Source organism: Bos grunniens, chromosome 19, assembly GCF_055505025.1.
Source record: "Bos grunniens cultivar Pamir isolate PY7600 chromosome 19, Bosgru_T2T1.0, whole genome shotgun sequence".
Classification (NCBI taxonomy): Eukaryota; Metazoa; Chordata; class Mammalia; order Artiodactyla; family Bovidae; genus Bos; species Bos grunniens.
This window is the reverse complement of record NC_141183.1, coordinates 18200437-18228095: the sequence shown is the minus strand read 5'-3', so window position 1 is coordinate 18228095 and position 27659 is coordinate 18200437. Positions and strand designations below refer to the sequence as shown.

Below are 27659 nucleotides of genomic sequence, written 5' to 3'. Positions count from 1 at the left end.
CACCGGAGTGGGTTGCCATTTCCTTCTCCAATACATGAAAGTGAAAAGTGAAAGCAGCAATGAATACTACAAACATGAAATTAAGAAAACAATTCCATGAGTAACAGCATCAAAACAAATAAAATACTTGGGAAAAATTTTAACCAAATAAGTGCAAGATTCACACTGTAAAGTACGAAACATTGTTGAAAGAAATTAAAGAAGGTCTAAGTAAAATGGATAGGAAAGAAACATGATTAAAATTTCACCACTTCCCAAACTGACCTCATGTTTCAGGGCAATGTCTGTCAAAATCCCAGTTGACTTCTTTCCAGAAATTGCCAACCTAATTCTAAAATTTGCATGGCAATTCAAGGAAAAAGAAAAACTGAAACAATGTTGGTGGTATCAAAACCCAGCTTAAGGCTACTGCAATCACAGTGTGGGGCTGGCATAAGAATAGACATGTTAAATTAATGGAACAGAATTGACAGTACAGAAATAAAGCCTTATATTTATGGTCTATTGATTTTCAACAAGGGTGCCAAGCAACTCAATGTGGAAAGAGTAGTCTTTTCAAATGGTGCTGGGACAACTGTACCTCCACACACAAAATAATGAAGCTGGACTCTATACGTCACACCATATAAGAAAATTAACTCCAAATGGATCAAACATCCAAAAGTAAGAGCTAAAGCTCTAAAACTCTTGGAAGAGAACAAAGGAGTAAGTTTTTATGACCTTGCATTGTGTATGTGCTGTGTTCAGTTACTCAGTCAGGTCTGACTCTTTTTTGACCCCATGGACTATAGCGCACCAGGCTCCTCTGTCCATGGAATTTTCCAGGCAAGAATAATAGAGTGGGTTGCCACTTCCTACTCCAGGGGATCTTCCTGATCCAGGGATCAAACCCACATCTCTTGTATCTCCTGCACTGGTAGGCAGATTCTTTACCACTAAGCTACCTGATACCCAAAGCATAAACAATCAGAGGAAAAATAGATGAACTGGACTTTATAAAAATTAAAAATGTTTGTGCTTCAGAAGACACTATCAAGAAAGTGAAAAAAGATAGCACTTCCCTGGAGGTTCAGTGGTTAAAAGTCCACACTTCCAATGCAGGAGACAGGTTCAATCCCTGGTCCAGGAGGCTTCCACATGCCCCTGTGGGCAACTAAGCCCCTGTGCCACAACTACTGAGCCCACACTCTAGAGCCACAACTGCTGAAGGCTGCATGTTCTAGGGCCCTCGAGCCACAACTAATGAGCCCTGTTCCACAACTACTGAAACCTTCGCGCCCTAGAGCTTATGCTCCACGAGAGAAGCCTCTGCAATGAGAAGCCTGTGCACTGCAACTAGAGACAGTCTGTGTGTAGCAACGAAGACCCAGCATAGCCAAAAATAAATAAATAAGAAATAAATAGAGCAGCGTGTACACGTCAGAAAAAGAAAAAATGTGAGTGTCATATGTTTGGTTAAGCACAGTTCCTCAAGCTTTTGAGGAGCTGAAAAACAAACTGTTGGCATTAAAACCTATCAGATCACTGGTGAGATCCTGTGACAGTGAATTCCTTCCCTTTTGCATCTTCTCCTGTGCACTTTTCCCTAGTCATCACGAATGCCTGTATATAAATAGAATGTTATAAAGCAATAGGTAGCCAAAACAGTTTGGCAAAGTTTGTTATCCTTCTCCAGAATTCTCTCAATTCTCCAACCCTTCACTTTTTCTTAATAGCTTGCCCATGGTCTTGGTTCCATGGGCTCACTGTTTTTTCTTAACCAAGCAGCCCTTCTCTGAGATTAACATCCTTGTGTTCATCCCTAGTGAAATAAAAGTGTGCGGCCACTCTAAGTTACCCTGTTTTTTTTCTCCTGCCTTTAATGCAGCCTTTTATTCACTAAGCTTGTGTCTGGGCAAAGGGGAGAATGAGTGAGAATGAGTCAACAACTCAATGTGGGGGCTCCTACCGCACCTGCTTTCCCACAAACCAAAGGACAAATGATTTTAGATTCACAATGGACACTGTACTACAGATCATTTCCATTTTGGCCTGATTCTCTCTTTTTACACATAAAAGGTACGCCAACTTCTAGTCCATGACCTTTTTGATTCATGAGCTTATCTTTATGGAACAAAACATGGGAACAGTTTTTTTGGGGGCAACTTTTTTAAAAGTTTTATTTGAATAATTTCAAACTTATAAAATGTTATCAAAACAAACAGATCAAGGAATATGTGTATATTTTTACCCAGATTCCCCTAGGCAACAGTTTTTATTAGCCTCAAAGACCATCTCAGAGTCAAAGTTTAAGGAATGCTGTCCTAAATGGTTTTGAAAAATATATCTTACTTGAAGAATAAAGTTCAGATGTTTTCGCATCAGCCTTCTGCTGCAGAACACAAAATAGGGAACATTTCCTACCGATTATTTTTTTCTCCAAATTCTTCTATACAGGTCCAGACAGATGGACTATGTTTGCTTTCTATTAACTGAGGAGACAGGAGAATTGAGGACTGAAGCTTGTCATCACTGTCCTGAGTGTACTGAAATCCTAACAGCTTTAGCTGAAAAAATGTCCAAAGCAGGCAGTGAAAACAGATTTCAAATAGGACAAACTCCACAACTGTCTATGCTAGAATCCCAAGGCAGGCAGGGCAAACTGGTTCCTTGGAGGAAGGCAGTCAGAGAAATGAGCAGAGTGACCTGGACCCTGTTCCAATATATTTGAAGTACTTGGGGATGGGCTGACCCCCTTTCCCTTATTCATCTACATAGGTCCATGAGCCATGAGAACATGATACCCCACGTGAACCTCCTCAATACAAGACCTCCAGCTGCACCACATAAACCCTTTCTTCGGGTGGGCTGGGGGCAGCCTAAATAATTTGAAGTGGTGAATCTGTCTTTCCATCCAAGTTCTGAGAATAGCCTTGAAGAAAAGTCCCTGGCAGTGAGGAACAGAGAAAGAAACAAGGGAATCGGGCAGACCTGAGTTTGAATTCTGATTGTCACTTTCTGGTACAGTGACTTGAATAATGAACATCTCTGTCTTAGTACCATTTGCCTCGTAAGGCAGCTTGAGGATTAAGTGAAAGAGCATATGCAAAGCACCCAGCATAGACTGGGCACAGAGTAGGTGCTCAGAAGTGATGATGTCATATTTGCACTGGCCAGAAACCCTGGGGATGCCCAGAGGTGGCCTGGCCAAGAGCTCTAGAAGTGTGGAATTATCACAGGGAAACCAGAGCTCTCTGCTCTAAAGGCGCTATTCAAGTTAGAAGCCAACTTCAAGATACAAGGTACAAAGAGCCAAATTGTCATCATTTAGTTCTTACTACAAGGAAATGAAGAGCTCCGTAGAAAATTACTTGCAAAGCTCATAAGCAGTTTTGCCTCTTATTAACAGTGTGAATCTAGGCAAATTATCCAATGTCTCTGAGTTTCAATTTCCTCATCCCCAAAATGGGGATAATAAGAGTTGTTGGGAGAATAAAAGTGTGAGGTAATATGTATTTAGTATTTACCATGTATCAAGCACTATGGTAAAAGCTTTAGGCACACTATCTTACTTGTATAGTAAGTATAGTGCCTGGAACATAATAAGTATCTAAGAGATGTAGGTATTAAAGAAATGTTATAAGGCAGAGGAAGAATTACAATGCTTTTGACAGACAGAAGAAATGTTGTAATATAGGTGGTAAGAATAAGATGCAGTTGGGAGAAGAAAAATAGAGTAGTTGCTAGGTGTGACAATCTCAAATTTTTGAACTATTACCAAAAAAAAAAAAAAGCCACCCTAAATCATCCCAGAGGACAGACCCAAGTGAGTTCTTTTTCATTTTTAATGTTGATGCCTTTCTGAATCTGAGAAGCTGCCAGGATTCCAGTACATACCAAAAAGTGATGACAACACCCTCCAGTGTGCTAACTTTTGTGTGTACACAGCTATCTAAAGAAAACCAAGGCCAGCTGACTGGGAGGCTTGGTGACCACAGCTCAATTTGCCTTCATGGTATGACCACATCCCTCTCATCAATATTCTCAACAGTGGGGTAAATAATTCAATAGGGATAAGGCTTTGGTTTTCCTCTAATTCTCTCATAATGCTTATGTTCTTGGTACAATATTGATGTACCACAGACAAGCCAGCATGTGAACATGCTCTGTCTGGATAATTAGATAGCCTTTCTACATTGGACAGTCCTTCAGTTTCTAAAATCATGGAGCTTGTATTGTTAAAAACAATGAAGTGACTAAAAGAATAAAAAAAAAAAAAAAAAGCCATCAGTCTGGACCTGTGTAGGTGAATGAAGGAGAAGCACTTTAAAGTCAGAAAAAAAAAGTATACTTAACATTTAGGATTATCAACCACTGCTGGTTTTCCATAATACATTTCATTCCTGATTTCATCTGAAAGAGATACGATTATTACTGCCATTCACAAAGTTGTACTTAATTAAAAAGCCCTTGGTTCAACTTTGAGGTGAATTTCAGATTCAGAATAGACTACCACACTGCTAACCTGGTTATCTGGTGTTTGTCAATAACATACAGGCTTCATTTAAGAAACCTACGGTTATAATTACCTGAAAGCCAGTGAAGAATCAAGTTTTTGTAGGGCCTGAACCGTATCTACTTTGGGAAATTTTAATAAAAGCACAAAAAGATAAGAATACAAAAATTTCTAGGACCACTCCCAAGACTTTGGAAGGGACTTATGCAAGTAAGGAGCCCTGCAGCTTAAGCTTCATTTAATTCATCATAAATCCACCTCAACTGGGGCCCTTTACCAAACTTACTTAATGCAAGGGAAAATATTTCAACTTATAAACACCCTAGTCATTATAGGTAATAAAATGACTTAACTCGAGGGGTAGCATCTTCTCTTGGCATCTTGCCTTTGGAAAGAGATGCAATAAAGTTTATATCTCACCATGGCAAATGTTGCCTGAACCAAATTAGCTTTGTCTAGTAGAAAGACTTGGCATAAAACAAAGAGCCTTACCCCCAACTCACACTTACTATATTGTGACAATCTTTCGATGGTAAAACTTTGAATGAGTTTTAGGAGTATAGTATTAATTTATTTCCAACACCAGACAGCTCACATTCTTTCATTACCTTTTCCTGTCATTTATGATAAACACAGAAGTTCAAAAGGAACAGGTTGGTGTCTCTTCCCTTAAGAATCTTTTCTGACCCATCCCCCACTTTCTACTTTGTTGCCCCTGCCACCTTGTTACCCAGCTGCATAGACGCTAGCATGGCTCTCATGTATTTTCCCATCAACATCCATCTTCCTCTTTCCAGTGTGAAAGCTTCTTGGGGACAAAGTCCTTGTCCTATTCTTCTTTGTGTCCCCAACACAGCACTTAGAGCAGTGTTGACACACAGTGGGCATGGCACTCTGTGAATGTTTTTGAATGAATTCATTAATTTTTGTCAACTGTGATTCCACAATTTATTTTCCTGTTGCCTGCATAACCACAGTGAAACTCTGATTCTTATTAGGGACTCTTGGCATTATAAAATGTTTAGAAAAGGTGGTGAGTTTAAGACAGTGTATTGATGCTACTGAAACCTCCTGGTGGAGGGACCTTAGGAGCCTGCTCTCTGGCTCTCTGGCCAAAGAAAAACTGACCCTGGGTGCTCTTTCCCCAAAGTAGGCATCAGGAAACTCATGAGGGGCAGATATGGGGGGGAGGCCACCCAAGACAGGAATCTGTAGCTCTGGACACATCGTCAATACCTTCATTAACTAGAAAGGAACTGTGTGAAACTGGATTTCTGAGCCACAAGACAGTAAGAGAGTCTTTACCAAAGCCAGGCATAGACAAAGCTCTTTACCTTGACTTGAAAATCCCCTTCTGGTCATGAAATGTACTATGATTTGCTTGTGTCACAGAGAAATCACAGAATTTTTGAGCAGAAGGGGTGTAAAACCCACACTTGTTATTGACAAGTATAAAGGAAAAGTCTGTAGAATTAGGCTACAGCAATGTATTTTCTTTATATTTTTCACACTACAGCTGAACAAAAACATCATCTTTTTCCATAACTGAAAGGTTCCTACTGGCCACAGATAATTCACTTCAGAGGCATACTTTTTGGAAAACAAGGATCTGGGTGATGGGGGAGAGCCTGTGGTGGATGTTCAGGAATTCCTTTTCCTTTGCCATTTAAAAGAAGCTAATGGTTGAGGAAGCATCCACACCTTTTGTTCCATGAAGAAATGTGTGCTAAACTGAGATCTTTGCAGCTTTGCATTGCATAGATTTTAAGCAGTTAGGAACTTTGCACACGAGCAGGAATCAAAGAAATTCAAAAATGGAACTTCATGGACCCTTCCCATATTGGAGCAGCATCGGTGGGATTCCATGACAGTGCTAATTTGAATGTTTTTGCTTGGTGCCTTTTATTGCCTGTGCAAAAGATCGGTACTATGGAAACCAGACCGTTTCATACATAGGAGTTAGACAAGTCTCTTGACCTCTTTGTACCTTAGTTTCCTCATTTGAGAGAAAAAAAAAAAAGGATCTCAGGACATACTTTTCAGGATTCATACTAGGCTTACACCCAGGTAACCAATAACTGTATGATGTTTTTACACATAGTTTTATACATGTATTCATCTTCTATTTCACTTACAACTTGTGTAAAAACTGCATTCCATGCCAGGCCTGAAATGTTCCAAAGCTCAGTTCTGTGAGTAAATTGCAACCAAGATTTCTACAAAAAAAGACACAAGCAAAAGAAGAAGAAAAATATATATTCTTTCAAAACACTTATCCTTTGACAGTAAATCTAACTTATATATGATGAAAATAACATCAGTACTCCCTCCATACACCAAAGAAATCTCAATGTGGAAGATAATATGATTTACATTTTAATGATTATATATGTGGTGCATTTAGTAAATGCTCAATAAATGCTTGTGTTGGGTGATATTTATTTCTCTAGAAAAGCAGCACTATTGACATTTGAGACTGGATAATTCTATCTTGTGCTGGGGCTCTCCTGTACACTGTTGAATGTTTAGCTGCATCTCTGGCCTCTGTCCACTAGATGTCAGTAGCACATACAGTTCTAACAACCAAAAACGTCTCCAGACTGCCAAATGTCACTTCATGCAAAATCACCCTGGTTGGGAACCACTGTTCTATAACGATACACTCTGATCTGTATAATAATTCTCACACTCATATTTGCCAGAGACAAAAAATACTTGTTATATAATATTAATAATATTTCAAAATGAGTAACAAATTAATTTGATAAAAATTAAGTTTTCTAAAATTCCAAATATAATGAAGTTATATTTGTAACTTACATAAACTGCAAAAAAGGAAGTGGTTCAAATGAACGTCTTTCAATAGACTGTATTTTATTGCAGGATAAATCTCTAGGAAAAGTAAAAGGAAAATATTGCCTCAATTAGCTATTAGATATCTATTTAATAGGAATAACTAGTAGAGGTTAGAATGATAGTAACAAATACATAGCTTTGGTCTAAACTCCAAACCTTAGGAATTGTTATTTGAACCTTCCAGCGTCCCTAACCCTGCCTTCACCTCTCTCAAGAAATATCTATAAATAAAATATATAACTATAGAACTTTTTTAAAGTTTATATCATAATCACCTGGAAGGCAGGTATCACTATGGACTGTTAGTCGCTCAGTCGTGTCCAACTCTTTGCGACCCCATGGACTGTAGCCTGCCAGGCCTCTCTGTCCATGGAATTCTCCAGGCAAGAATACTGAAGTGGATTGCCATTCCCTTCTCCAGAGGATCTTCCCAACCCAGGGATCTAACCTTGGTCTCCCGCCTTGCAGGCAGATTCTCTACCCTTTGAGCTACAACTATGGATCTTGATAGACTTTGGAGGTAATCTTTCCTGACAGCAGAATTGATTAGATTCCCACCTTTCGTAGTCTCTTCAAATTCTAGATTGTGAGCTCAAACTTTTTATTCTCCAATTACAGTTTCTAACATTAAAAGGAATTTTCTTATATTTACACACCTCCCAATTTAGTTCTGTTTTTCTAGGCCAATTCAGTACTAGCAGAAATAAAAGATATATTTTCATACAACCTGAAAGGAAGTTACTCCCCTCATTGATATATAACTTTACCTAATTCAGTATTACACTTTCTATCATATTGATTTTTATTTGAAAATACCCACTCTTGACTATAGCTGACTATCCTGTTTCCATTGATATCACCTTGTGTCTCATTTCACCTGGATGGGTATAACTGTCTTCTGACTGGTGTTTCTATCTCTGCTCTTTCCATTCCTAAGCCAGCCTCTACATGATCATTAGTTTAACTCTTTAGAAAGTGAAAGTCGCTCAGTTGTGTCCGACTCTTTTCGAACCCATGGACTGTAGCCTGTCAGGCTCCTTGGGCCATGGCATTCTCTAGGCCAGAATACTGGAGTGGGTAGCCGTTCCCTTCTCCAGGGGCTCTTCCCAACCCAGGGATCGAACCAAGGTCTCCCACATTGCAGGCGGATTCTTTACCATCTGAGCCAATTTCCAGAAGTAGTCCTTAAATACCAGCACCATTTGTGAACTTACTGAAGCTACAAATACTCAGCCCTATTCTGGACTGATTGAATCATTAACTACAGAGGTGGAGCTTGTGTTTCAACAAGCCCTCCAAGTGACTAATTCTGCTGCAGGCTCAAGTCTGTCCTAGAGCACTGCTGTGGTAACACGGTCGCTTGGCATGATATTCTGGGCTTGGCCCCAGTGCCCTTGATAACCTGGCTCTCATCTCCTACTCTCCCCACTGGAACTCTATGGGTACTCAAAGTGTTTTTCCTGTGTTTTTTCTTTCTCCCAATTTTCTTTTGCAAGCTTACTCTTCCCAAGATGTCTATCTGATGATGATACCAATGGCCCTTCAAGGTTCCGTTTGAACAGCATTGCTTTAGCAACATCTTCCCTGATCCAGTTAGAAGTCTTTTTTCCCTCTTCTATGCTCCAACACCAACTTACAGCTCTCATTACCCTTATTCATTTCTTTTTTTAAAAAAAAGAAAGCTATTTTTGCATCCCATTTTCTCTCAGCATAAAACTCCTTGAATGTATGGGTTAGATCCTGTTTATGCACATTGTCTATCATGTTTGCAGCCAACACATGGACATAAAGCAAACTCAAATATTTATAAAATCAACAAGTAGGGAGTGAATAAGAAGAAAATGACTGTTTTAAAATAAATGTAGCTTTATTCCTTCACGGTTCCCTCTTCTGTGCCTCTACTGCACTTTGTCATTATGGTTTAAGTTTCTATGTTTATTTTCTCTGTGAGATCATGAATTGCTAGAAGGAATCCTAGCTTAACCACCTTTGTGTTTCCAACACTAGGCTTCAGATCAGGTCAGATCAGATCAGTCGCTCAGTCATGTCCGACTCTTTGTGACCCCATGAATCGCAGCACGCCAGGCCTCCCTGTCCATCACCAACTCCTGGAGTTCACTCAAACTCACGTCCAGCGAGTCAGTGATGCCATCCAGCCATCTCATCCTCTGTCGTCCCCTTCTCCTCTTGCCCCCAATCTTGGCATATTGCTTTTTAGCTTTTTTATTGATTGGCATTTTTAAAAAAGAATGAGCATATGGATGCTAACATAAAATAATCAGCTTATAAAGTATTTCATAGAAGTAATGAAGGGCCTAATTCACTGAGTTTTTCTCAAGGTTCCGTTTGAACAGCATTGCTTCAATAGCATCTGATAAACTATGGATGGAGGTTCGTGACATTGTACAGGAGACAGGGATCAAGACCATCCCCATGGAAAAGAAATGCAAAAAAGCAAAATGGCTGTCTGGGGAGGCCTTACAAATAGCTGTGAAAAGAAGAGAAGCAAAAAGCAAAGGAGAAAAGGAAAGATAAAAGCATCTGAATGCAGAGTTCCAAAGAATAGCAAGGAGAGATAAGAAAGCCTTCCTCAGCGATCAATGCAAAGCAATAGAGGAAAACAACAGAATGAGAAAGGCTAGAGATCTCTTCAAGAAAATTAGAGATACCAAGGGAACATTTCATGCAAAGATGGGCTCAATAAAGGACAGAAATGGTATGGACCTAACAGAAGCAGAAGATATTAAGAAGAAGTGGCAAGAATACACAGAAGAACTATACAAAAAAGATCTTCACGACCAAGATAATCACAATGGTGTGATCACTGACCTAGAGCCAGACATCCTGGAATGTGAAGTCAAGTGGGCCTTAGAAAGCATCACTATGAACAAAGCTAGCGGAGGTGATGGAATTCCAGTTAAGCTATTTCAAATCCTGAAAGATGATGCTGTGAAAGTGCTGCACTCAATATGCCAGCAAATCTGGAAAACTCAGCAGTAGCCACAGGACTGGAAAAGGTCAGTTTTCATTCCAATCCCAAAGAAAGGCAATGCCAAGAATGCTCAAACTACCACACAATTGCACTCACCTCACATGCTAGTAAAGTAATGCTCAAAATTCTCCAAGCCAGCTTCAGCAATACGTGAACCACGAACTTCCAGATGTTCAAGCTGGTTTTAGAAAAGGCAGAGGAACCAGAGATCAAATTGCCAACATCTGCTGGATCATGGAAAAAGCAAGAGAGTTCCAGAAAAACATCTATTTCTGCTTTATTGACTATGCCAAAGCCTTTGACTGTGTGGATCACAATAAATTGTGGAAAATTCTGAAAGAGATGGGCATACCAGACCACGTGACCGGCCTCTTGAGAAACCTATATGCAGGTCAGGAAGCAACAGTTAGAACTGGACATGGAACAACAGACTGGTTCCAAATAGGAAAAGGAGTACGTCAAGGCTGTATATTGTCACCCTGCTTATTTAACTTATATGCAGAGTACATCATGAGGAACGCTGGGCTGGAAGAAGCACAAACTGGAATCAAGATTGCTGGGAGAAATATCAATAACCTCAGATATGCAGATGACACCACCTTTATGGCACAAAGTGAAGAGGAACTCAAAAGCCTCTTGATGAAATTGAAAGAGGAGAGTGAAAAAGTTGGCTTAAAGCTCAACATTCAGAAAATGAAGATCATGGCATCTGGTCCCATCACTTCATGGGAAATAGATGGGGAAACAGTGTCCGATTTTATTTTGGGGGGCTCCAAAATCACTGCAGATGGTGATTGCAGCCATGAAATTACAAGACGCTTACTCCTTGGAAGGAAAGTTTTGACCAGCTTAGATAGCATATTCAAAAGCAAAGACATTACTTTGCCAGCAAAGGTCCATTTAGTCAAGGCTATGTTTTTCCAGTGGTCATGTATGGATGTGAGAGTTGGACTCTAAAGAAAGCTGAGTGCCAAAGAATTGATGCTTTTGAACTGTGGTGTTGGAGAAGACTCTTGAGAGTCCCTTGGACTGCAAGGAGATCCAACCAGTCCATTCTAAAGGAGATCAGTCCTGGGTGTTCTTTGGAAGGAATGATGCTAAAGCTGAAACTCCAGTACTTTGGCCACCTGATGCGAAGAGTTGACTCACTGGAAAAGACTCTGATGCTGAGAGGGATTGGGGGCAGGAGGAGAAGGGGATGCCAGAGGATGAGATGGCTGGATGGCATCACCGACTCAATGGATGTGAGTCTGAGTGAACTCTGGGAATCGGTGATGGACAGGGAGGCCTGGTGTGCTGCGATTCATGGGGACTCTTTCGTGTCCGCAAAGAGTCGGACACGACTGAGCGACTGAACTGAACTGATCCAGTTTTAGCTTAGATTAAATTATCAAAATTATGAGTTAATGGCATTCACACTAATGTAAGTGCTCTATATTTTCTTTCCCATGGGTGACAATTTGAAGTTAACTTTAATTTCTCTCATTTTCCTAAAACAAATTTTTCAAACCTTTTCCAAAAAGGCCAGGGAGTAAATATCTTAGGCTTTGCAGGCCACACAGTCTCTGTCACATATATTTCTTTATCTCTCTCTCTCTTTTTTTTCATTTACAACCCTTTAAAAATCATTTTAAACTTATGGGCTGTATAAAAATGGACCATGGGTCAGATTTGAGTCATGAACAAAATATAAGCAGATAGTATATGAACATTTATATATAATGTTATAGACATGGGAGTCTATAATTGCTCAGATCCCATTACCACTTTTCCTCTACAACTAAAGGGTATTTTCCTATCTATATCTTGTCTAAATAATTAAGTTAAAAAATGATTAGGAGGTATTTAATGGTAGAGGTGGGCTTGGGCCCTACACAGACTTACAAAATTGTAGAATTGTATGGGTGGAAGAAATTGAAGAGATTATCTAATTTGAATCCCATAGTTATTTTATAGAGAAGATCTCAAAAATAAATATGATTTACTAATTAACTTACAAATATTGGAGGGATAGCAAGCCTTCAAATGAGTCCTTGTGTAATTCAGTCAACGAATTTTCACTGAGAATTCTGAAAAATGAAAAGGTTCTCAATCAAAATGCAGAATAACTATAACCATTTACCACATAGTACTCCTGTAAGCGGAGGAAGCTAAGTAATGGTGCCATCTAAACACCCTAATTTTTATTTAATTTAGGGGTGGCAACTTCTGCTCTGTTTTCATTTAAGCTTTTCTCCTCACATTCTTTGCTGTGTCCATCTCTCTCCATCACACACACACACACACATACACACACACTCCTTCCACTCTTCCCACCAAATCATACAGATCATTCAGTTAATGCCCACTCCCTAGATCACAGGATTTCTCTTAGAATCCAACTCTGGGCAGCACCAACATTGCAAAGGTATCCTTCCCTCTTCTCTTTTCCCAAACCTTATTGGGAAGTTCCACACAGAACTGTATCAGGGCTGCAAATGAAGCCATTTGATTTTTTCCCTCTAGTAAAACTTTTTTGAAAATTATTTGCATATTTAAAAATACGCATAAAATATATACAATTGTTCAGTTTAATAATTATGAAACAAATCCCTGTGTGATACCACTCATGTCAGAAAAGAATCCTGTCAGCATCTGAGGAGTCCCTGGGCAGACCTTTCCAATCACAGCTTTCTCTCTGACTTTAGTACAGAAGAAACTCTATAAAGATATCAGAGGTCAGTTTCTCTTGCCTGCAAGAATCCCCTTCCTTGCAATATTAACAGTGGTACATTCTTCAAGAGTCTTGGGGATCTGAGCACATGCTATGTTGCCTTGTGAATATTTTCACTGATTTCTGCATTTAAAACATTGTTTTTCACTCACAGTGTATCTTGGTCACATATTTATATTAATTCCACCTCATAGCTTGATTCCATCTCATAAATTAATTCTTTACTCATAGCTTATGAGAATTAAAGTATTACTACCTGGAAACTCTGTAACTCAGTTATAAGATGCTTCATATTATATAGAATACAGGCATATACATTTTCAAAGGCATATACAAAGGATCACTAAAACAAAAACACAGAAGACTTTATTCCCACAGAATTTCCACAAAGAACTCTCGGAGTCCTGAAAATGCTTCAAAGATCCTGACCTCAATTTGAAATTCACCATGTTAGAAAGAACAGCAGTGATGGACAGGTGAAGGGGGAATGGTCAACAGATGGTGCTAGGACTGACTCTTTCCTCACCTCGGTTACGTAGTGGTTTCATATTTCCATGGAAATGATTCGAAAAGAAAAAACAAATCAGTATGTCCAACGACGTTTATAGTAACCCTTTCCATAACTTCAGAAGTTGGAAAGAACTCTACCTCCCCACATCACATAACAAAACCATAGGTGATATACAAAAGTCACAGGAAACAATGATATATGAAAAAGTTCAAGACAGAAGCAACTCCACTTACTGTAGCCTGCCAGGTTCCTCTATCCATGGGATTTCCCAGGCAAGAATACTGGAGTAAGTTGCCATTTCCTCCTCCAGGGGATCTTCCTAATCCAGGGATCAAACCTGCATCTCTTATGTCTCCTGCATTGGTAGGCAGGTTCTTTACTACTAGCTCCACCTGGGAAGCTCAAATCAATATGCCCAACGACATTTATAGTAACCCTTTTCATAACTTCGAAAGTTGGAAAGAACTCTACCTCCCCGCATCGTGTAAAAAAACTGTGTACACCATAGGTGATTTACAAAAGTCACAGGAAATAATGATATATGAAAAAGGTTGAGACAGAAGTGAAACTCGTATGTACTAGTTATAAGTCTGAACACTGACAAGGACTCAATCAGGACAGTGAAGAGATGGGGCTGATCATCAACTCTTCACTGCACTGTCTTCTTTGATTGGCTGATGCCCATAGCAGACTAGTTGGAGTTTGAATATTGTGGGAGGACAGAGAGTAACCAAGAATATGTATTTTAAATTAATGGGGTTTCTTTTTGTGGACTTGTTTGGATGGCAGGATATTAAAATTTTAAAAAATAACAGTAATAAATGCAACCTAGAAGTAAAGTTTAGACTGAGAGTGTCAGTCGCCAAAAAGTACCCCCAAAAAGAGCTTCAAATAAGCAACTAACTGAAATAAAATCTACTGATCTGTAGAACTCCAAACATTCATTCTGAGGCAAGAAATTTAAAACTATGGGGAATCAAGCCAGATCGAAAACTTTCTCACGTCATGAAAATATCAAAACCAGGCATGAAGTAATGTTTAAGAAACATCCATGTTTTACTTCTGACCAGGGTTCTTATCTAAGGCAATCTTCTAAGTTTCACATTCATTCTTGATTCTATATTTATAGACAATTATCCTTCTCTCCATTCTGCAACTTCTAGAAAACTGAGAGGGCTCAGTGTTTCTTTGACTCAACTATACGTATAATGCAAATACTAGGCCATTCTAGAAGTGATTTACTGGACTTTGCTTTCTTTCTCTCCAAAGTATTCATCAAACTTAAAATTATATCTATTTATTTACTATACTTACTTATTTTTATATATTTGTAACCCCCCTAAGAACTGGAATACTTGGTCTTTTTTGTTTTGGGGCCTGTCTCCCAGCATGTAAAACAGTTCCTGGCACATAGAAGACACTCAAAAAAATATTTATTGAATGAATTCAAAAAGTGATGGGTTATCAACTATCTGATACTTTTATTTAAAACAAATCATCCATTTACCATCATTCATGAGGGTAAGCGCGGGCAGCTGCAGCCGAGAGGAGCTACCCTACGTCCGAGGTCAGGGGCAGAAGCCGGGAGGACCCCATGCCTGAAGGGCGGCGGCCAAAAGGAGCTACCCCACGTCCGAGGTCAGGGGCAGCGGCCGAGAGTGCCAGGCTGCGATGGCACAGGAATGGCCGAGAAGAGCTACCCTGCGTCCAAGGTCAGGGGCGGCAGCCGAGAGGAGCTACCCGACACCCGAGGCCAGGGGTGGTGGCCGGGAGGAGCAACCCCATGCCCGAGGCCAGGGGCGGCGGCTGAGAGGAGCTACCCCGCGTCTGAGGTCAGGGATGGCGGCCGGGAGGAGCTACCCCATGCCCGAGGCCAGGGGTGGCGGCAGGGAGGACCAACCCCACGTCCAAGGAGCAGTGGCTGCGCGGGGCGCAGGAGGGCCTAGAGGAGCTATCCCACATTGAAGGTCAGGAAGAAAGGCGGTGAGGAGATACCCCTGGTGCAAGGGAAGGAGCAGCAGCTGCACTTTGCTGGAGAAGCCGTGAAGAGATACCCCACGCCCAAGGTAAGAGAAACCCAAGTAAGATGGTAGATGTTGCAAGAGGGCATCAGAGGGCAGACACACTGAAACCATACTCACAGAAAACTAGTCAATCTAATCACACTAGGACCACAGCCTTGTCTAACTCAATGAAACTAAGCCATGCCCGTGGGGCAACCCAAGACAGGCGGGTCATGGTGGAGAGATCTGACAGAATGTGGTCCACTGGAGAAGGGAATGGCAAACCACTTCAGTATTCTTGCCTTGAGAACCCCATGAACAGTATGAAAAGGCAAAATGATAGGATACTGAAAGAGGAACTCCCCAGGTCAGTAGGTGCCCAATATGCTACTGGAGATCAGTGGAGTAATAACTCCAGAAAGAATGAAGGGATGGAGCCAAAGCAAAAACAATACCCAGCTGTGGATGTGACTGGTGATAGAAGCAAGGTCCGATGCTGTAAAGAGCAATACTGCGTAGGAACCTGGAATGTCAGGTCAATGAATCAAGGCAAATTGGAAGTGGTCAAACAAGAGATGGCAAGAGTGAATGTCGACATTCTAGGAATCAGTGAGCTGAAATGGACTGGAATGGGTGAATTTAACTCAGATGACCATTATATCTACTACTGCAGGCAGGAATCCCTCAGAAGAAATGGAGTAGCCATCATGGTCAACAAAAGAGTCTGAAATGCAGTACTTGGATGCGATCTCAAAAATGACAGAATGGTCTCTGTTTGTTTCCAAGGCAAATCATTCAATATCACAGTAATACAAGTCTATGCCCCAACCAGTAATGCTGAAGAAGCTGAAGTTGAACGGTTCTATGAAGACCTACAAGACCTTTTAGAACTAACACCCAAAAAAGATGTCCTTTTCATTATAGGGGACTGGAATGCAAAAGTAAGAAGTCAAGAAACACCTGGAGTAACAGGCAAATTTGGCCTTGGAATACGGAATGAAGCAGGGCAAAGACTAACAGAGTTTTGCCAAGAAAATGCACTGGTCATAACAAACACCCTCTTCCAACAACACAAGAGAAGACTCTACACATGGACATCACCAGATGGTCAACACCGAAATCAGAGTGATTATATTCTTTGCAGCCAAAGATGGAGAAGCTCTATATAGTCAACAAAAACAAGACCAGGATCTGACTGTGGCTCAGATCATGAACTCATTGCCAAATTCAGACTTAAATTGAAGAAAGTAGGGAAAACCACTACACCATTCAGGTATGACCTAAATCAAATCCCTTATGATTATACAGTGCAAGTAAGAAATAGATTTAAGGGACTAGATCTGATAGATAGAGTGCCTGATGAACTATGGAATGAGGTTCGTGACACTGTACAGGAGACAGGGATCAAGACCATCCTCATGGAAAAGAAATGCAAAAAAAGCAAAATTGCTGTCTGGGGAGGCCTTACAAATAGCTGTGAAAAGAAGAGAAGCAAAAAGCAAAGGAGAAAAGGAAAGATAAAAGCATCTGAATGCAGAGTTCCAAAGAATAGCAAGGAGAGATAAGAAAGCCTTCCTCAGCGATCAACGCAAAGAAATAGAGGAAAACAACAGAATGGGAAAGACTAGAGTTCTCTTCAAGAAAATTAGAGATACTAAGGGAACATTTCATGCAAAGATGGGCTCGATAAAGGACAGAAATGGTAGGGACCTAACAGAAGCAGAAGATATTAAGAAGAGGTGGCAAGAATACACAGAAGAACTGTACAAAAAAGATCTTCACGACCAAGATAATCACGATGATGTGATCACTGACCTAGAGCCAGACATCCTGGAATGTGAAGTCAAGTGGGCCTTAGAAAGCATCACTACGAACAAAGCTAGCAGAGGTGATGGAATTCCAGTGGAGCTATTTCAAATCCTGAAAGATGATGCTGTGAAAGTGCTGCACTCAATATGCCAGCAAATGGAAAACTCAGCAGTGGCCACAGGACTGGAAAAGGTCAGTTTTCATTCCAATCCCAAAGAAAGGCAATGCCAAGAATGCTCAAACTACCGCACAACTGCACTCATCTCACACACTAGTAAAGTAATGCTCAAAATTCTCCAAGCCAGGCTTCAGCAATACGTGACCTGTGAACTTCCTGATGTTCAAGCTGGTTTTAGAAAAGGCAGAGGAACCAGAGATCAAATTGCCAACATCCGCTGGATCATGGAAAAAGCAAGAGAGTTCCAGAAAAACATCTATTTCTGCTTTATTGACTATGCCAAAGCCTTTGACTGTGTGGATCACAATAAATTGTGGAAAATTCTGAAAGAGATGGGCATACCAGACCACGTGACCTGCCTCTTGAGAAACCTATACGCAGGTCAGGAAGCAACAGTTAGAACTGGACATGGAAAAACAGACTGGTTCCAAATAGGAAAAGGAGTACGTCAAGGCTGTATATTGTCACCCTGCTTATTTAACTTATATGCAGAGTACATCATGAGAAACGCTGGGATGGATGAAGCACAAGCTGGAATCAAGATTGCTGGGAGAAATATCAATAACCTCAGATATGCAGATGACATCACTCTTATGGCAGAAAGTGAAGAGGAACTAAAGAGCTTCTTGATGAAAGTGAAAGAGGAGAGTGAAAAAGTTGGCTTAAAGCTCAACATTCAGATAACTAAGATCATGGCATCTGGTCCCATCACTTCATGGGAAATAGATGGGGAAACAGTGGAAACAGTGTCAGACTATTTTTTTGGGCTCCAAAATCACTGCAGATGGTGATTGCAGCCATGAAATTACAAGACGCTTACTCCTTGGAAGGAAAGTTATGACCAACCTAGACAGCATATTCAAAAGCAGAGACATTACTTTACCAACAAAGGTCTGTCTAGTCAAGACTATGGTTTTTCCAGTAGTCATGTATGGATGTGAGAGTTGGACTATAAAGAAAGCTGAGCACAGAAGAATTGATCCTTTTGAACTGTGGTGTTGGAGAAGACTCTTGAGAGTCCCTTGGACTGCAAGGAGATCCAACCAGTCCATCCTAAAGGAGATCAGTCCTGGGTGTTCATTGGAAGGACTGATGTTGAAGCTGAAACTCCAATATTTTGGCCACCTCATGAGAAGAGCTGACTCATTTGAAATAACCCTGATGTTGGGAAAGATTGAGGGCAGAAGGAGAAGGGGATGACAGAGGATGAGATGGTTAGATGGCATCACCAACTCAATGGACATGATTTTGGGAGCTGGTGATGGACAGGGAGGCCTGCTGTGCTGCGGTTTATGGGGTCACAGAGTTGGACATGACTGAGAGACTGAACTGAACTGAAAAATTTATATCTACATAGTCTTTGCCCCAATAATCCCATTTCTAGATATCTATTCTACAGAAATACCTGACCAGATTCACAGAGGTGCCTGTATGAGGATATTCATTGCAGCAATGCATGCAACAAGAAAACTGGACATACAAACATCCTTCCATAGGGGCATTATTAAACTGTGATACATTTATACTATGCAATATTATTCAGGAGTTGAAATGAATGGGTTAACCCTCTATGTACTACGAATGAAAGTAATCTAAGACATCATGAAATGAAAGAGTCAAGTTGCAGGATTTTTCATTTGTGTAAAAAAGATAAGAAAATCATACAACAAACCTATTTGGTTATCTGGAAATATATATGTATTCAAATGTATATGAAAGAGTCTGGAAGGATATATACTAAACTCTTATAAGACAGTTAGCAGTTTGTATTCACATTTGGAGAGAATATACTCACAGTTTCTCAGCCCAACGGTATGCCTTCCATATATTTTCATCAATGTAAGAAATATAGTTTCCTTGGAAATTTCTGTGGAGAAACAGAGGTTATATCCTTGAATAGGCAGGAAAAGAATGAAGAAAATATGTAAAAGAACCATGGCCACCTTATGGGGAATATTCAAATGCAGAAGAAAAACAGATTTTTAATTCCCACAGCTTCCCAATGTGTGTGCTTAGTCCATCTCTTTGTGACCTTCTGGACTATAAACCCGCCAGGCTCCTCTGTTCATGAGATTCTCCAGGCAAGAATACTGGAGTGAGTAGCCATTCCCTTTTCTGGGTGATCTTCCCAACCCAGGGATCAAACCTTAAATGCTTAAAACGGAACTCATCTTCCTCAAACTAGCTCTCCTTCCCAACTGCTATATTTCCACTTGTTATACCACCATCATTCTCCCCATCGTGCATGCATGCTAAGTCGCTTCAATTGTGTCCAACTCTTTGCAACTCCATGGACTGTAACCTGCCAGGCTCCTCTCTCCATGGAATTCTCCAGGCAAGAATATTGGAATGGGTTGCCATTTCCTTCTCCAGGGGATCTTCCCAACCCAGGGAATCAACCCATGTCTCTTATGTCTCCTGCTTTGGCAGGTGGGTTCTTTACCACTAGCACCACCTGGGAAGCCCCATCAACATATGCAATTTTTCTCTTTCCCACATACCCAAGTCCCCCAGTGCTAGTCAATGACTGCATCTAGTTGGTTTTGCCTTTGTCACGCTCTCATGATTTTCTTTCTACTCCTCTCACAACCACTCTAATTCAGCCCTTTCTCACTTTACCCCTAGATTTTGCTAGACCATTCTATTTGGCCTTAATAATTCTCTTGTTTTAATCATTTGTCTTTCTTGCTTGAAAACTTTCAGTGGCTCCGCATGTCTTACATCATTGCTTTCAAACCTCCATTAGGATAGCCAAGGTTTTTCATAATCATAGCTTTCATTGTTCTCTAACCCAATCTTTTGGGCTTCCCTGGTGGCTCAGCGATAAGGAATTCACTTGCCAATGCAGATGTGTGTTTGATCCCTGGGTCAGGAAGATCCCTTGGAGAAGGAAACAGCAATCCATTCCAGAATTCTTGCCTGGGAAATCCCATTGGTGGCAGTGCCTGGTGGGGTACAGTCCATGAGGTCACAAAGAGTCAGATATGACTTAGCTACTAAACCACCACCACCGACCCACTTCTTTTTACAGCCAGACTAATCTATGAAATCCTGATCATCCTCACAGGCATACATTTGCCTAGACCATGCTCTCTGTTTCTTCTCTAACAAATCACAGCCAGTGTTTTAGTCCCAGCTGAAGTTTTAACTTATCCATGCAGCTTTCCCTGACCTCCACACCCTAATGATTACAGGTTCTGGTGAACTACAGCAGATATCTGTATCTCTTTTAATGCTTAACTGCATATTATCTCCCTTTTAAAGCACATCCCCTTTCTTCTCACCTATCATTGTCATGTTCTGTAGACAATGTCATACTTTTGTGGTGCCCACAGTACTTAGCCTTGTGTTGGGCACAAAATGGGTGTTATACATAGAAAGTCAGGTGACAAAGATGAGTTCTAGATATAACTGAGGAACTGAATATAATAATAGCTAACACTAACATATATGCTAGGCACTGATGTTTTACATGTATTTTGCATGTATTTTGTTTTACAGGTATTGTGTGTGTTAAGTCGCTCAGTTGGGTCTGACTCTTTGAGACCCTATGGAACCTGCCAGGCTCCTCTGTCCATGGAATCCTCTAGGCAAGAATACTGGGAATGGCAATTTCCTTCTCCAGGGGATCTTCCTGACCCAGGGATCGAACCTGGGTCTCCCCCATTGCAGGCAGATTCTTAACCATTTGAGGCACCAGGAAAGCCCATATATGTTAGGCACTGATATAAGAACTTTACATGTATTAACTCATCTAAATCTCACAACAATCCTATGAGATGACGACTATCATCATTCCCACTTTACAGATGCGGAAATTGAGTCACAAAGCTAACAAATTACAGATGTGGGTTCAAACCCAGGCAGTTCAGCTCTAGAATCTCTACTCTTAACCATTTGTTGTTTCACCACCAAGGAGGTGGGGAGAGGGACATGTTGCTGTAAAGAGGATGGAGCAAAGATGGGAGAAGAGTAGATGTGGAGGAATTAAATAATGGGGTAAAAAAATAGAGAAGGAAAAAGAATAGGGGTGATTATAAGTAAAAGACTGGAGAAGAGGGAACAATAGTAAGGAGGAGAATGAATATAAGGAATCGTTGACAAATGAAAGGTTAAAAATAGCAAGTCAGTTAATATGGGTTGGGGAGATGAGAAAGACCCAGGAAAACCTGGAAGAGGGGCTGCCATGTTAGGCAGGATGCAGAGAACAAATAAAGGCCATTCTTACAAGATGGTGAAGGTGCCATTGTAGGAGTTGGGCCCTGGCTCAGGCACTCTGTGGAGCTTCTGCTTTGCACTCAGACCAACACACGACAGCGTCTCGTCTTTGCAGGTACAGAGCTTACATACGTTGATGGTTGTGGGGGCATTCTGTACTGGTTGCTTCTTTCCTAGGATACGTTTTACACCAGGGGGACTTTTGGGTTTCGAAAATGGAGTCAAAGGAAAAAGCACCACCTGAGATATCATCTCAGATGGCCTCGGTTGCTGAGATATGCTAACTCCCAGGTCCACAGTTGGGACTGTGGCTTGAGTCAGGTTTGGTGGTGGAAGTGTCACCTCTGGGGGAGCCGTGGTCTGCTGCAGGGTGGTAGAATATTCAGACACCATAGCAGGTTCCGGAGTTATGGTAAGCTCCAGGTTTGCATGATGAGTTGTGACGCTGGGTGATGTTGGAGGCTGACTTTGATCCTTACTTGGGGTCTCCTGCAGGGTTGGAGGAGGTTCAGTCTCTGTATTATTCACTGCGGTAACGTTAACTTCCACATCCATAGGTTGAACCGTGACTTCAGTCAGGTTTGGATGGGCAGGTGTCCCCTCAGGCTGTTCTGAAGGAGACACTGTGGTCTGTGGCAGGGAAGTAGAAGGTTCAGATGTAGCAGTTTCTGGAGTTACGGTAAGCTCCAGGTCCACGTGATAAGCGGTGACAGCGGGCGACGCCGCCTCGAGTGCTGGACCTGTCACCTCGGAATACAATGGAGGCTGAGCTACAACTTCCTTAATGGGTTTTGGAGGCTGAGCTTGGGTCTGCTGCACAGTTGGAGAAGGTTCGACCTCCACAGTGGATTCTGGAGTTAGTGTAAGTTCCAGGTCCAAAGATTGAAAGGTGACCTCACTCAAGGCTGGGCGCTGAGACTGGACTGGCTTTGGATGTGGCAGTGTTAACTCGGGGTATGGTGGAATAGCTGCAGTCTGCTGCAGGCCTGTGGAATATTCAGCCTCTGTCGTAGGTTCTGGAGTTGTGTTAGGCCTCTGGTCCGATGGTTGAACTGTGACACTGGGCGGCAGTTGGCTCTGAGCTGGCATTGGAACAGTCACCTCTTGCTGCACTGGATGCTGAGCTGGGGTCTCCTGCGTGGCTGGAGAAGATTCAGCCTCATTTGTGGATTCTGGAGTTATGGTAAGTTCCAGGTCCAAAGGTTGAACTGCGAACTCCGTCAACTGAGACTGAACTTGCTCTGGATTTGGAAGCGTCACCTCAGGGGGTTTGGGGCGAAGAGCTGTAGAGGATTCAGCTTCTACAGTAGGCTCTGGAGTTACAGTAGGCTCCGGGTTAAGAGGCTGAACTGTGATGCTGGGCAGTGTTGGATTCTGAGCTTGATACTGGCCTGGAGTTGAATCAGCCACAACCTCCTTAGGTGGCTTTACAGGCTGAGGTGGTAGCTCCTGCATGGTTGGAGAAGGTTCTTCCTCCTTGGTAGGCTCTGGCCTTATGGTCAGTTCAAGGTCCAAAGGTTGAACTGTGACCTCAGTCAAGGTTGGATGTTGAACTTGAACCTGCTCTGGATTAGGAATTGTCGCCTCCAGGGGTGTAGGTTCTGGAGTTATGGTAGGCTTCTGGGCCAAAGGTTTGACTGTGGCACTGGTTAAGTTTGAATGATGAGTCTGATCCTGTCCTGATGTTGAAACTGTCACCTCATAAAGCATTGGAGTTTGTGCTACAACTTCTGTAGGTGGCACTGGAGGCTGAGATGGGGCGCCCTGCTGGGCTGGAGAAGGTTCTGTCTCTTTAAGGGGTGGAGCTGGGAACTCCTCTTGGTTTGGAGAAGACCCGACATTCTGAGGGGGCCGTAGAAGCTGAGGAAGGGTCCCCTGAGGGGCTGGAAGTGGTTCCATTTTTGCAGGGGATTCTGATGTCTGAGTCTGAAGCACCTGCTGTGTGGGAGAAGACACCACCTCCTTGGGGGGCTTGAGAGATACAGTTGAGCTCCCCTGGGGAACCGGAGACTGAGCTGGGTGTCCCCCCTGGGCTAACGGAAGCTCTATCCCCCCAGGGGGATCTGGAGTATGAGCAGAGTTCTCCAGCTGCACTGGAGAATGTTCAAGCTCTTTAGTGGGGCCTGGAGTTAGGGCAACTGCCAGATCCACGGATTTTGCAGTGATATGAGGCAACACTAGACCCAGAGGTGAGTCTGTTACCTCATTCTCTACTAAAGATTGAGTAGCAGCATCATCGGTGTCCTTTGGAGGCTGAGCTGGTTGCTCATGCTGGGCCACAAAAAGTTCATTTTCAGAGGCAGTCAGTGGCTGATTTGAAACCTCTTGCTGGACTGACAAAGGTTTTAACTGCCCAGGGGACACTGTAGACTGAGCTAAGGTTTCCTTTTGGGGTGGAGACGTTTTGACCTTATTAGTGAATGCTGGAGTGATGGTGAGTGCAAGATCCACAGGTTTGATAGTGGCGCTGGGCTGCTGCAGAAGCTGACCTAGAGAAGAAACTGTTGTCACATGATGTTCTGGAGAGATAACTATAATTTCATTAGATAGCTCTGGACGCTGAGCTGTGGCCTCCTGCTGGGGTGGAGAAGGTACAATCTCATGAGCCTGAGGATCCTGAGCTGGGGTCTCCTGTTGTTCTGAAGGTGTAATTTGGGTAACAGCTTCTGGAGATGGGACTGGAGCTGGCACTTGAACTGGCAAAGGTTCAACTTCCTCAGGCAACTGTGAAAGCAGCGTGGGGGCCTCTGGCGGGGATGCAGAAAATTCTGCATTAGTAAGGGGCACTGAGGACTGAGCCAAAGGTATCTGCTGACTTGGAGAAAGTCCTGCCACTGGAGTGGGTTCTGTGGTTATGGTAAGCTCTAGATCTGCAGGTTTGACAGTGATATTGGATATGCCTGAATGTTGACCAGGTTGCTCCACCAGGGTTGCAGCAGATTCTGTCTCCACTGGAGACAGAGCTAGGGTCTCCTGCTGGGTGGGAAAAGATTCAGCCTCATTAGGGGACTCTGGAGACGGAGCAGCATCTTCCTCCTGGACTGGAGAAGATTCAGCTACTCCAAGAGAGTCTGACAGCTGAGTCAGGGTCTCCTGCTGGGTGAGAGAGGGTTCAACTTCCCCAGTAGGCTCAGAAGGCTGAGTTAGTTGCTCCTGTTCACTTGAAGAAGGCTCCACTTCCTCGGGGGCCTGGCCTGTGGTCTCCTGCTGGCTTGGAAAAGCTTCAACTTCCCCGGTAACCTCAGAAGGCTGAGCCGGTTGCTCCTGCTCACTTGAAAGTTCAACCTCCCCCAGGGTCTCTGGAGGCTTCTGCTGAGTTGCAGGAAATTTAGTTTGCTTAGTGAGCGTAGGAGTGATGGTAAGTCCCAAATCATGAGGTTGAAATGTAACACTGTGCAGGTTTGAATGAACCTGATGTTCAATGCCAGGTCGAACTATTACCTCATCGCTAATTGGAACTTGGAATTCATACTCAGTAGGGAACCCTGGAGCTTGAGTTGGGGTCTCTTGATGGAGTAGAGATGCAGCCGTCTCAGGATGCTTTGCAGGCTGAGATAGATCCTCCGGCTGCACTGGAGGAGTTTCAACCCCATATTGTTGCTCTGGAAACTCAGATGGGGCCTCCTGTTGGGCTGGAAGAGGTTCTAACCCCTCAAAGTGCTCTGGAGGCTGAGATAGGATCTCCTGCTGAACTGGAGAAGGTTCCACCTCTTTAGTGACCTCTGGAGTCAAGGTAAGCACCAGATCCAGAGGTTTAACAGTGACATTGTGCAAGTGTGACTGCTGAACTTTATGATGCGCTACTGGTCCAGCTACAGTCTCCTTAGGTGTCTCCAAAGGCTGGGCTAGTGCCTCCTGAGGGCTTGAGGTTTCCACTTCCTTGGGTGCCTCTGAAGACTGAGACAGAGCCTCCTGCTGAAGTAGAGGTAGTTCTACCTCTTCAGTGGGCTCCAGATGCTGAGCCTGGGCCTCCTCCTGGGATGAAAAAGATTCAGCCTCCTCAGGCATCTCTTCTTGGGATAAAGATTCCAACTGCTCAGTGGGCAACGGTCGGCGAGTGTGGTGCACCTGCTGAGATGAAGAAATTTCAGCCTCAGGGGGCTCTGGAGGTTGATCTGGGCTCCCCAGAAAATCCGTAGGTAGGCTCTCCTCAGGATAAAAGGCATCCATACTGGAATCTAAATAATCATCCTGCAGTTCTTCTAGACCCTGATTTTTTTTTCCAAGTTGTCTTGTAGTTCCAACAACAACTTTGGCAAGAGGTCGATGCTTAACAAGATCTTTCTTCAGGTTTGAAGGTGAAACAATAAACTTCGTTGGTTTTGAGCTCTTACTACCTAGAGGTGGAACAAGTATTTCAAATGATTGGTGATTTTCAGCCTGATCTATAGTTTTAGTCTTACTTTTGTGTTGAGGAGGCAGAACCAAGGCTTGATTCTGATCCCAATCTAGCACTGGAACTGCTACTGGGAGCTTTTGATGCTGGGTTAGCTTGTCATCCAGATCCTCGTGTAGAATAGCAAACTTATCTGGCTCTGCCAACAGCTCTCCGGCTGAATCCGAGTCTAGGTATGGAACCAGAGTCTCACTCAAATCCTCATGAGGCAGGGCCAACATGTGGTCTGGAGAGGAGGAAGTCAAGTAATTAAAGCCCCCCGGCTCTGCCAGGGGTGTGAGTGCATGGGGCAATTCGGGCAGGAGGTCAGAGGAGTGTGAAGACCAGGGCTCAGTCAGCCCTGGGGGGTCCGAGGTCAACTGGACAGGGCCCTGGGCCCACTCCAGAAGCTGAGCTGCCTGAACCAAAAGCCACAACGGTTGCCAGGTAAGGAGGAGCCAGCGGCGCAGCGGGGACATGACATGCGGAGGCTCCCGGGCGCAGCGACCCAGGCCAGTGGGGCGCCGGCGCCGCCCCTGAGCGGGAGCCGAACCGTTATGTGAGCCCGCAACGAGCGCGCACCGTTAGCAACCGCGCGCCCCTCCCCCGCCCCGCGTCTAGCCCTTTAGTTACGACACCTTTAGTTACGACACCTTTATTAGGTTCGAACCAATCTGCGCTATCTGAGTGCGCCTTTTTCCCAGAGTCACCAGGGCGCCAACCAAGCCGTCCTTCCTCTCGCACAGTGACCTCCGGTCGGGCCCTCTCCCCAGCCTACCCCAGCCCCTCCCTGGCTCTGCGCAACCAGGCAGGATTTGGGCTGCAGACGTAAATGGCCCTGGACGCTGACAGCCCAGGGGTTGGGGGAGGAGTGGAAGGGGATGCAGAGCTTCCCAAGGAAGCCCCAGAGGCCAAGCATTCTGGGAAATTCAGAAGTGCTAGTCCAGTTCTGGCACTGTGAACTCTTGCTCCTCAAAGCTGAAGTCTGAGAGGCATTCTTCCTCCCCTTGGCCACACGGCTTCCGGGAAAAGCAGCTGACCTGCAAAATGAGCAGGGCAAGTTAGGCTGGCGGGAGGGGAACACACCTTATAATTTTTAAGTTATTCAAAAATGTTGCTCTTTCCTCTAAACTTTCAGTACTCAAGTCTGGTCATTAATTCACCACTTTGCTGTTAAGGGTTACCACCAAATCAGTGATGACTTTGAAATTTCTGTAGGAGAGGCTTTGGGCAAGTGAGCAAGTCATTCTGGGAAAGAATGTCTAACCAAGTGAATGGCCCTTTACATTACCATGGGAAAACTTGCCCCATCCCACCTCGTTTCAACACAGCCATTAATCTACAAAAATTGCAGTGTCACTTTATAGAGTCCTGCTCTGTGTACACACCTGGACAAAACACTGAAGATGTTAAAAGTCAGCCTGTTTTAGTAATTTTCTTGAAATACTGTAACTAAGCACACAGTTTACTTTCTTCACAGTCCTTTTAAATAATGTAGTCCTTTTTGTT

General features: G+C 43.0%; 1 protein-coding gene across 1 annotated transcript in view; it reads right to left on the bottom strand.

Moving 5' to 3' along the window:
• Window positions 1–26629, bottom strand: part of LOC147351427 (uncharacterized) — a 49500-nt gene extending 22871 nt beyond the window's left edge. Inside the window, exons 1-5 of the mRNA XM_086357219.1 lie at window positions 21786–26629; window positions 19353–19424; window positions 12341–12412; window positions 7316–7387; window positions 6631–6711 (exon numbers count right to left, since the gene is read on the bottom strand). Coding sequence (XP_086213345.1) covers window positions 6631–6711; window positions 7316–7387; window positions 12341–12412; window positions 19353–19424; window positions 21786–26629 — 5141 coding nt within the window. The remainder of the gene's footprint in view (window positions 1–6630; window positions 6712–7315; window positions 7388–12340; window positions 12413–19352; window positions 19425–21785) is intronic.
• Between the last annotated feature and the right edge of the window lie 1030 nt (window positions 26630–27659).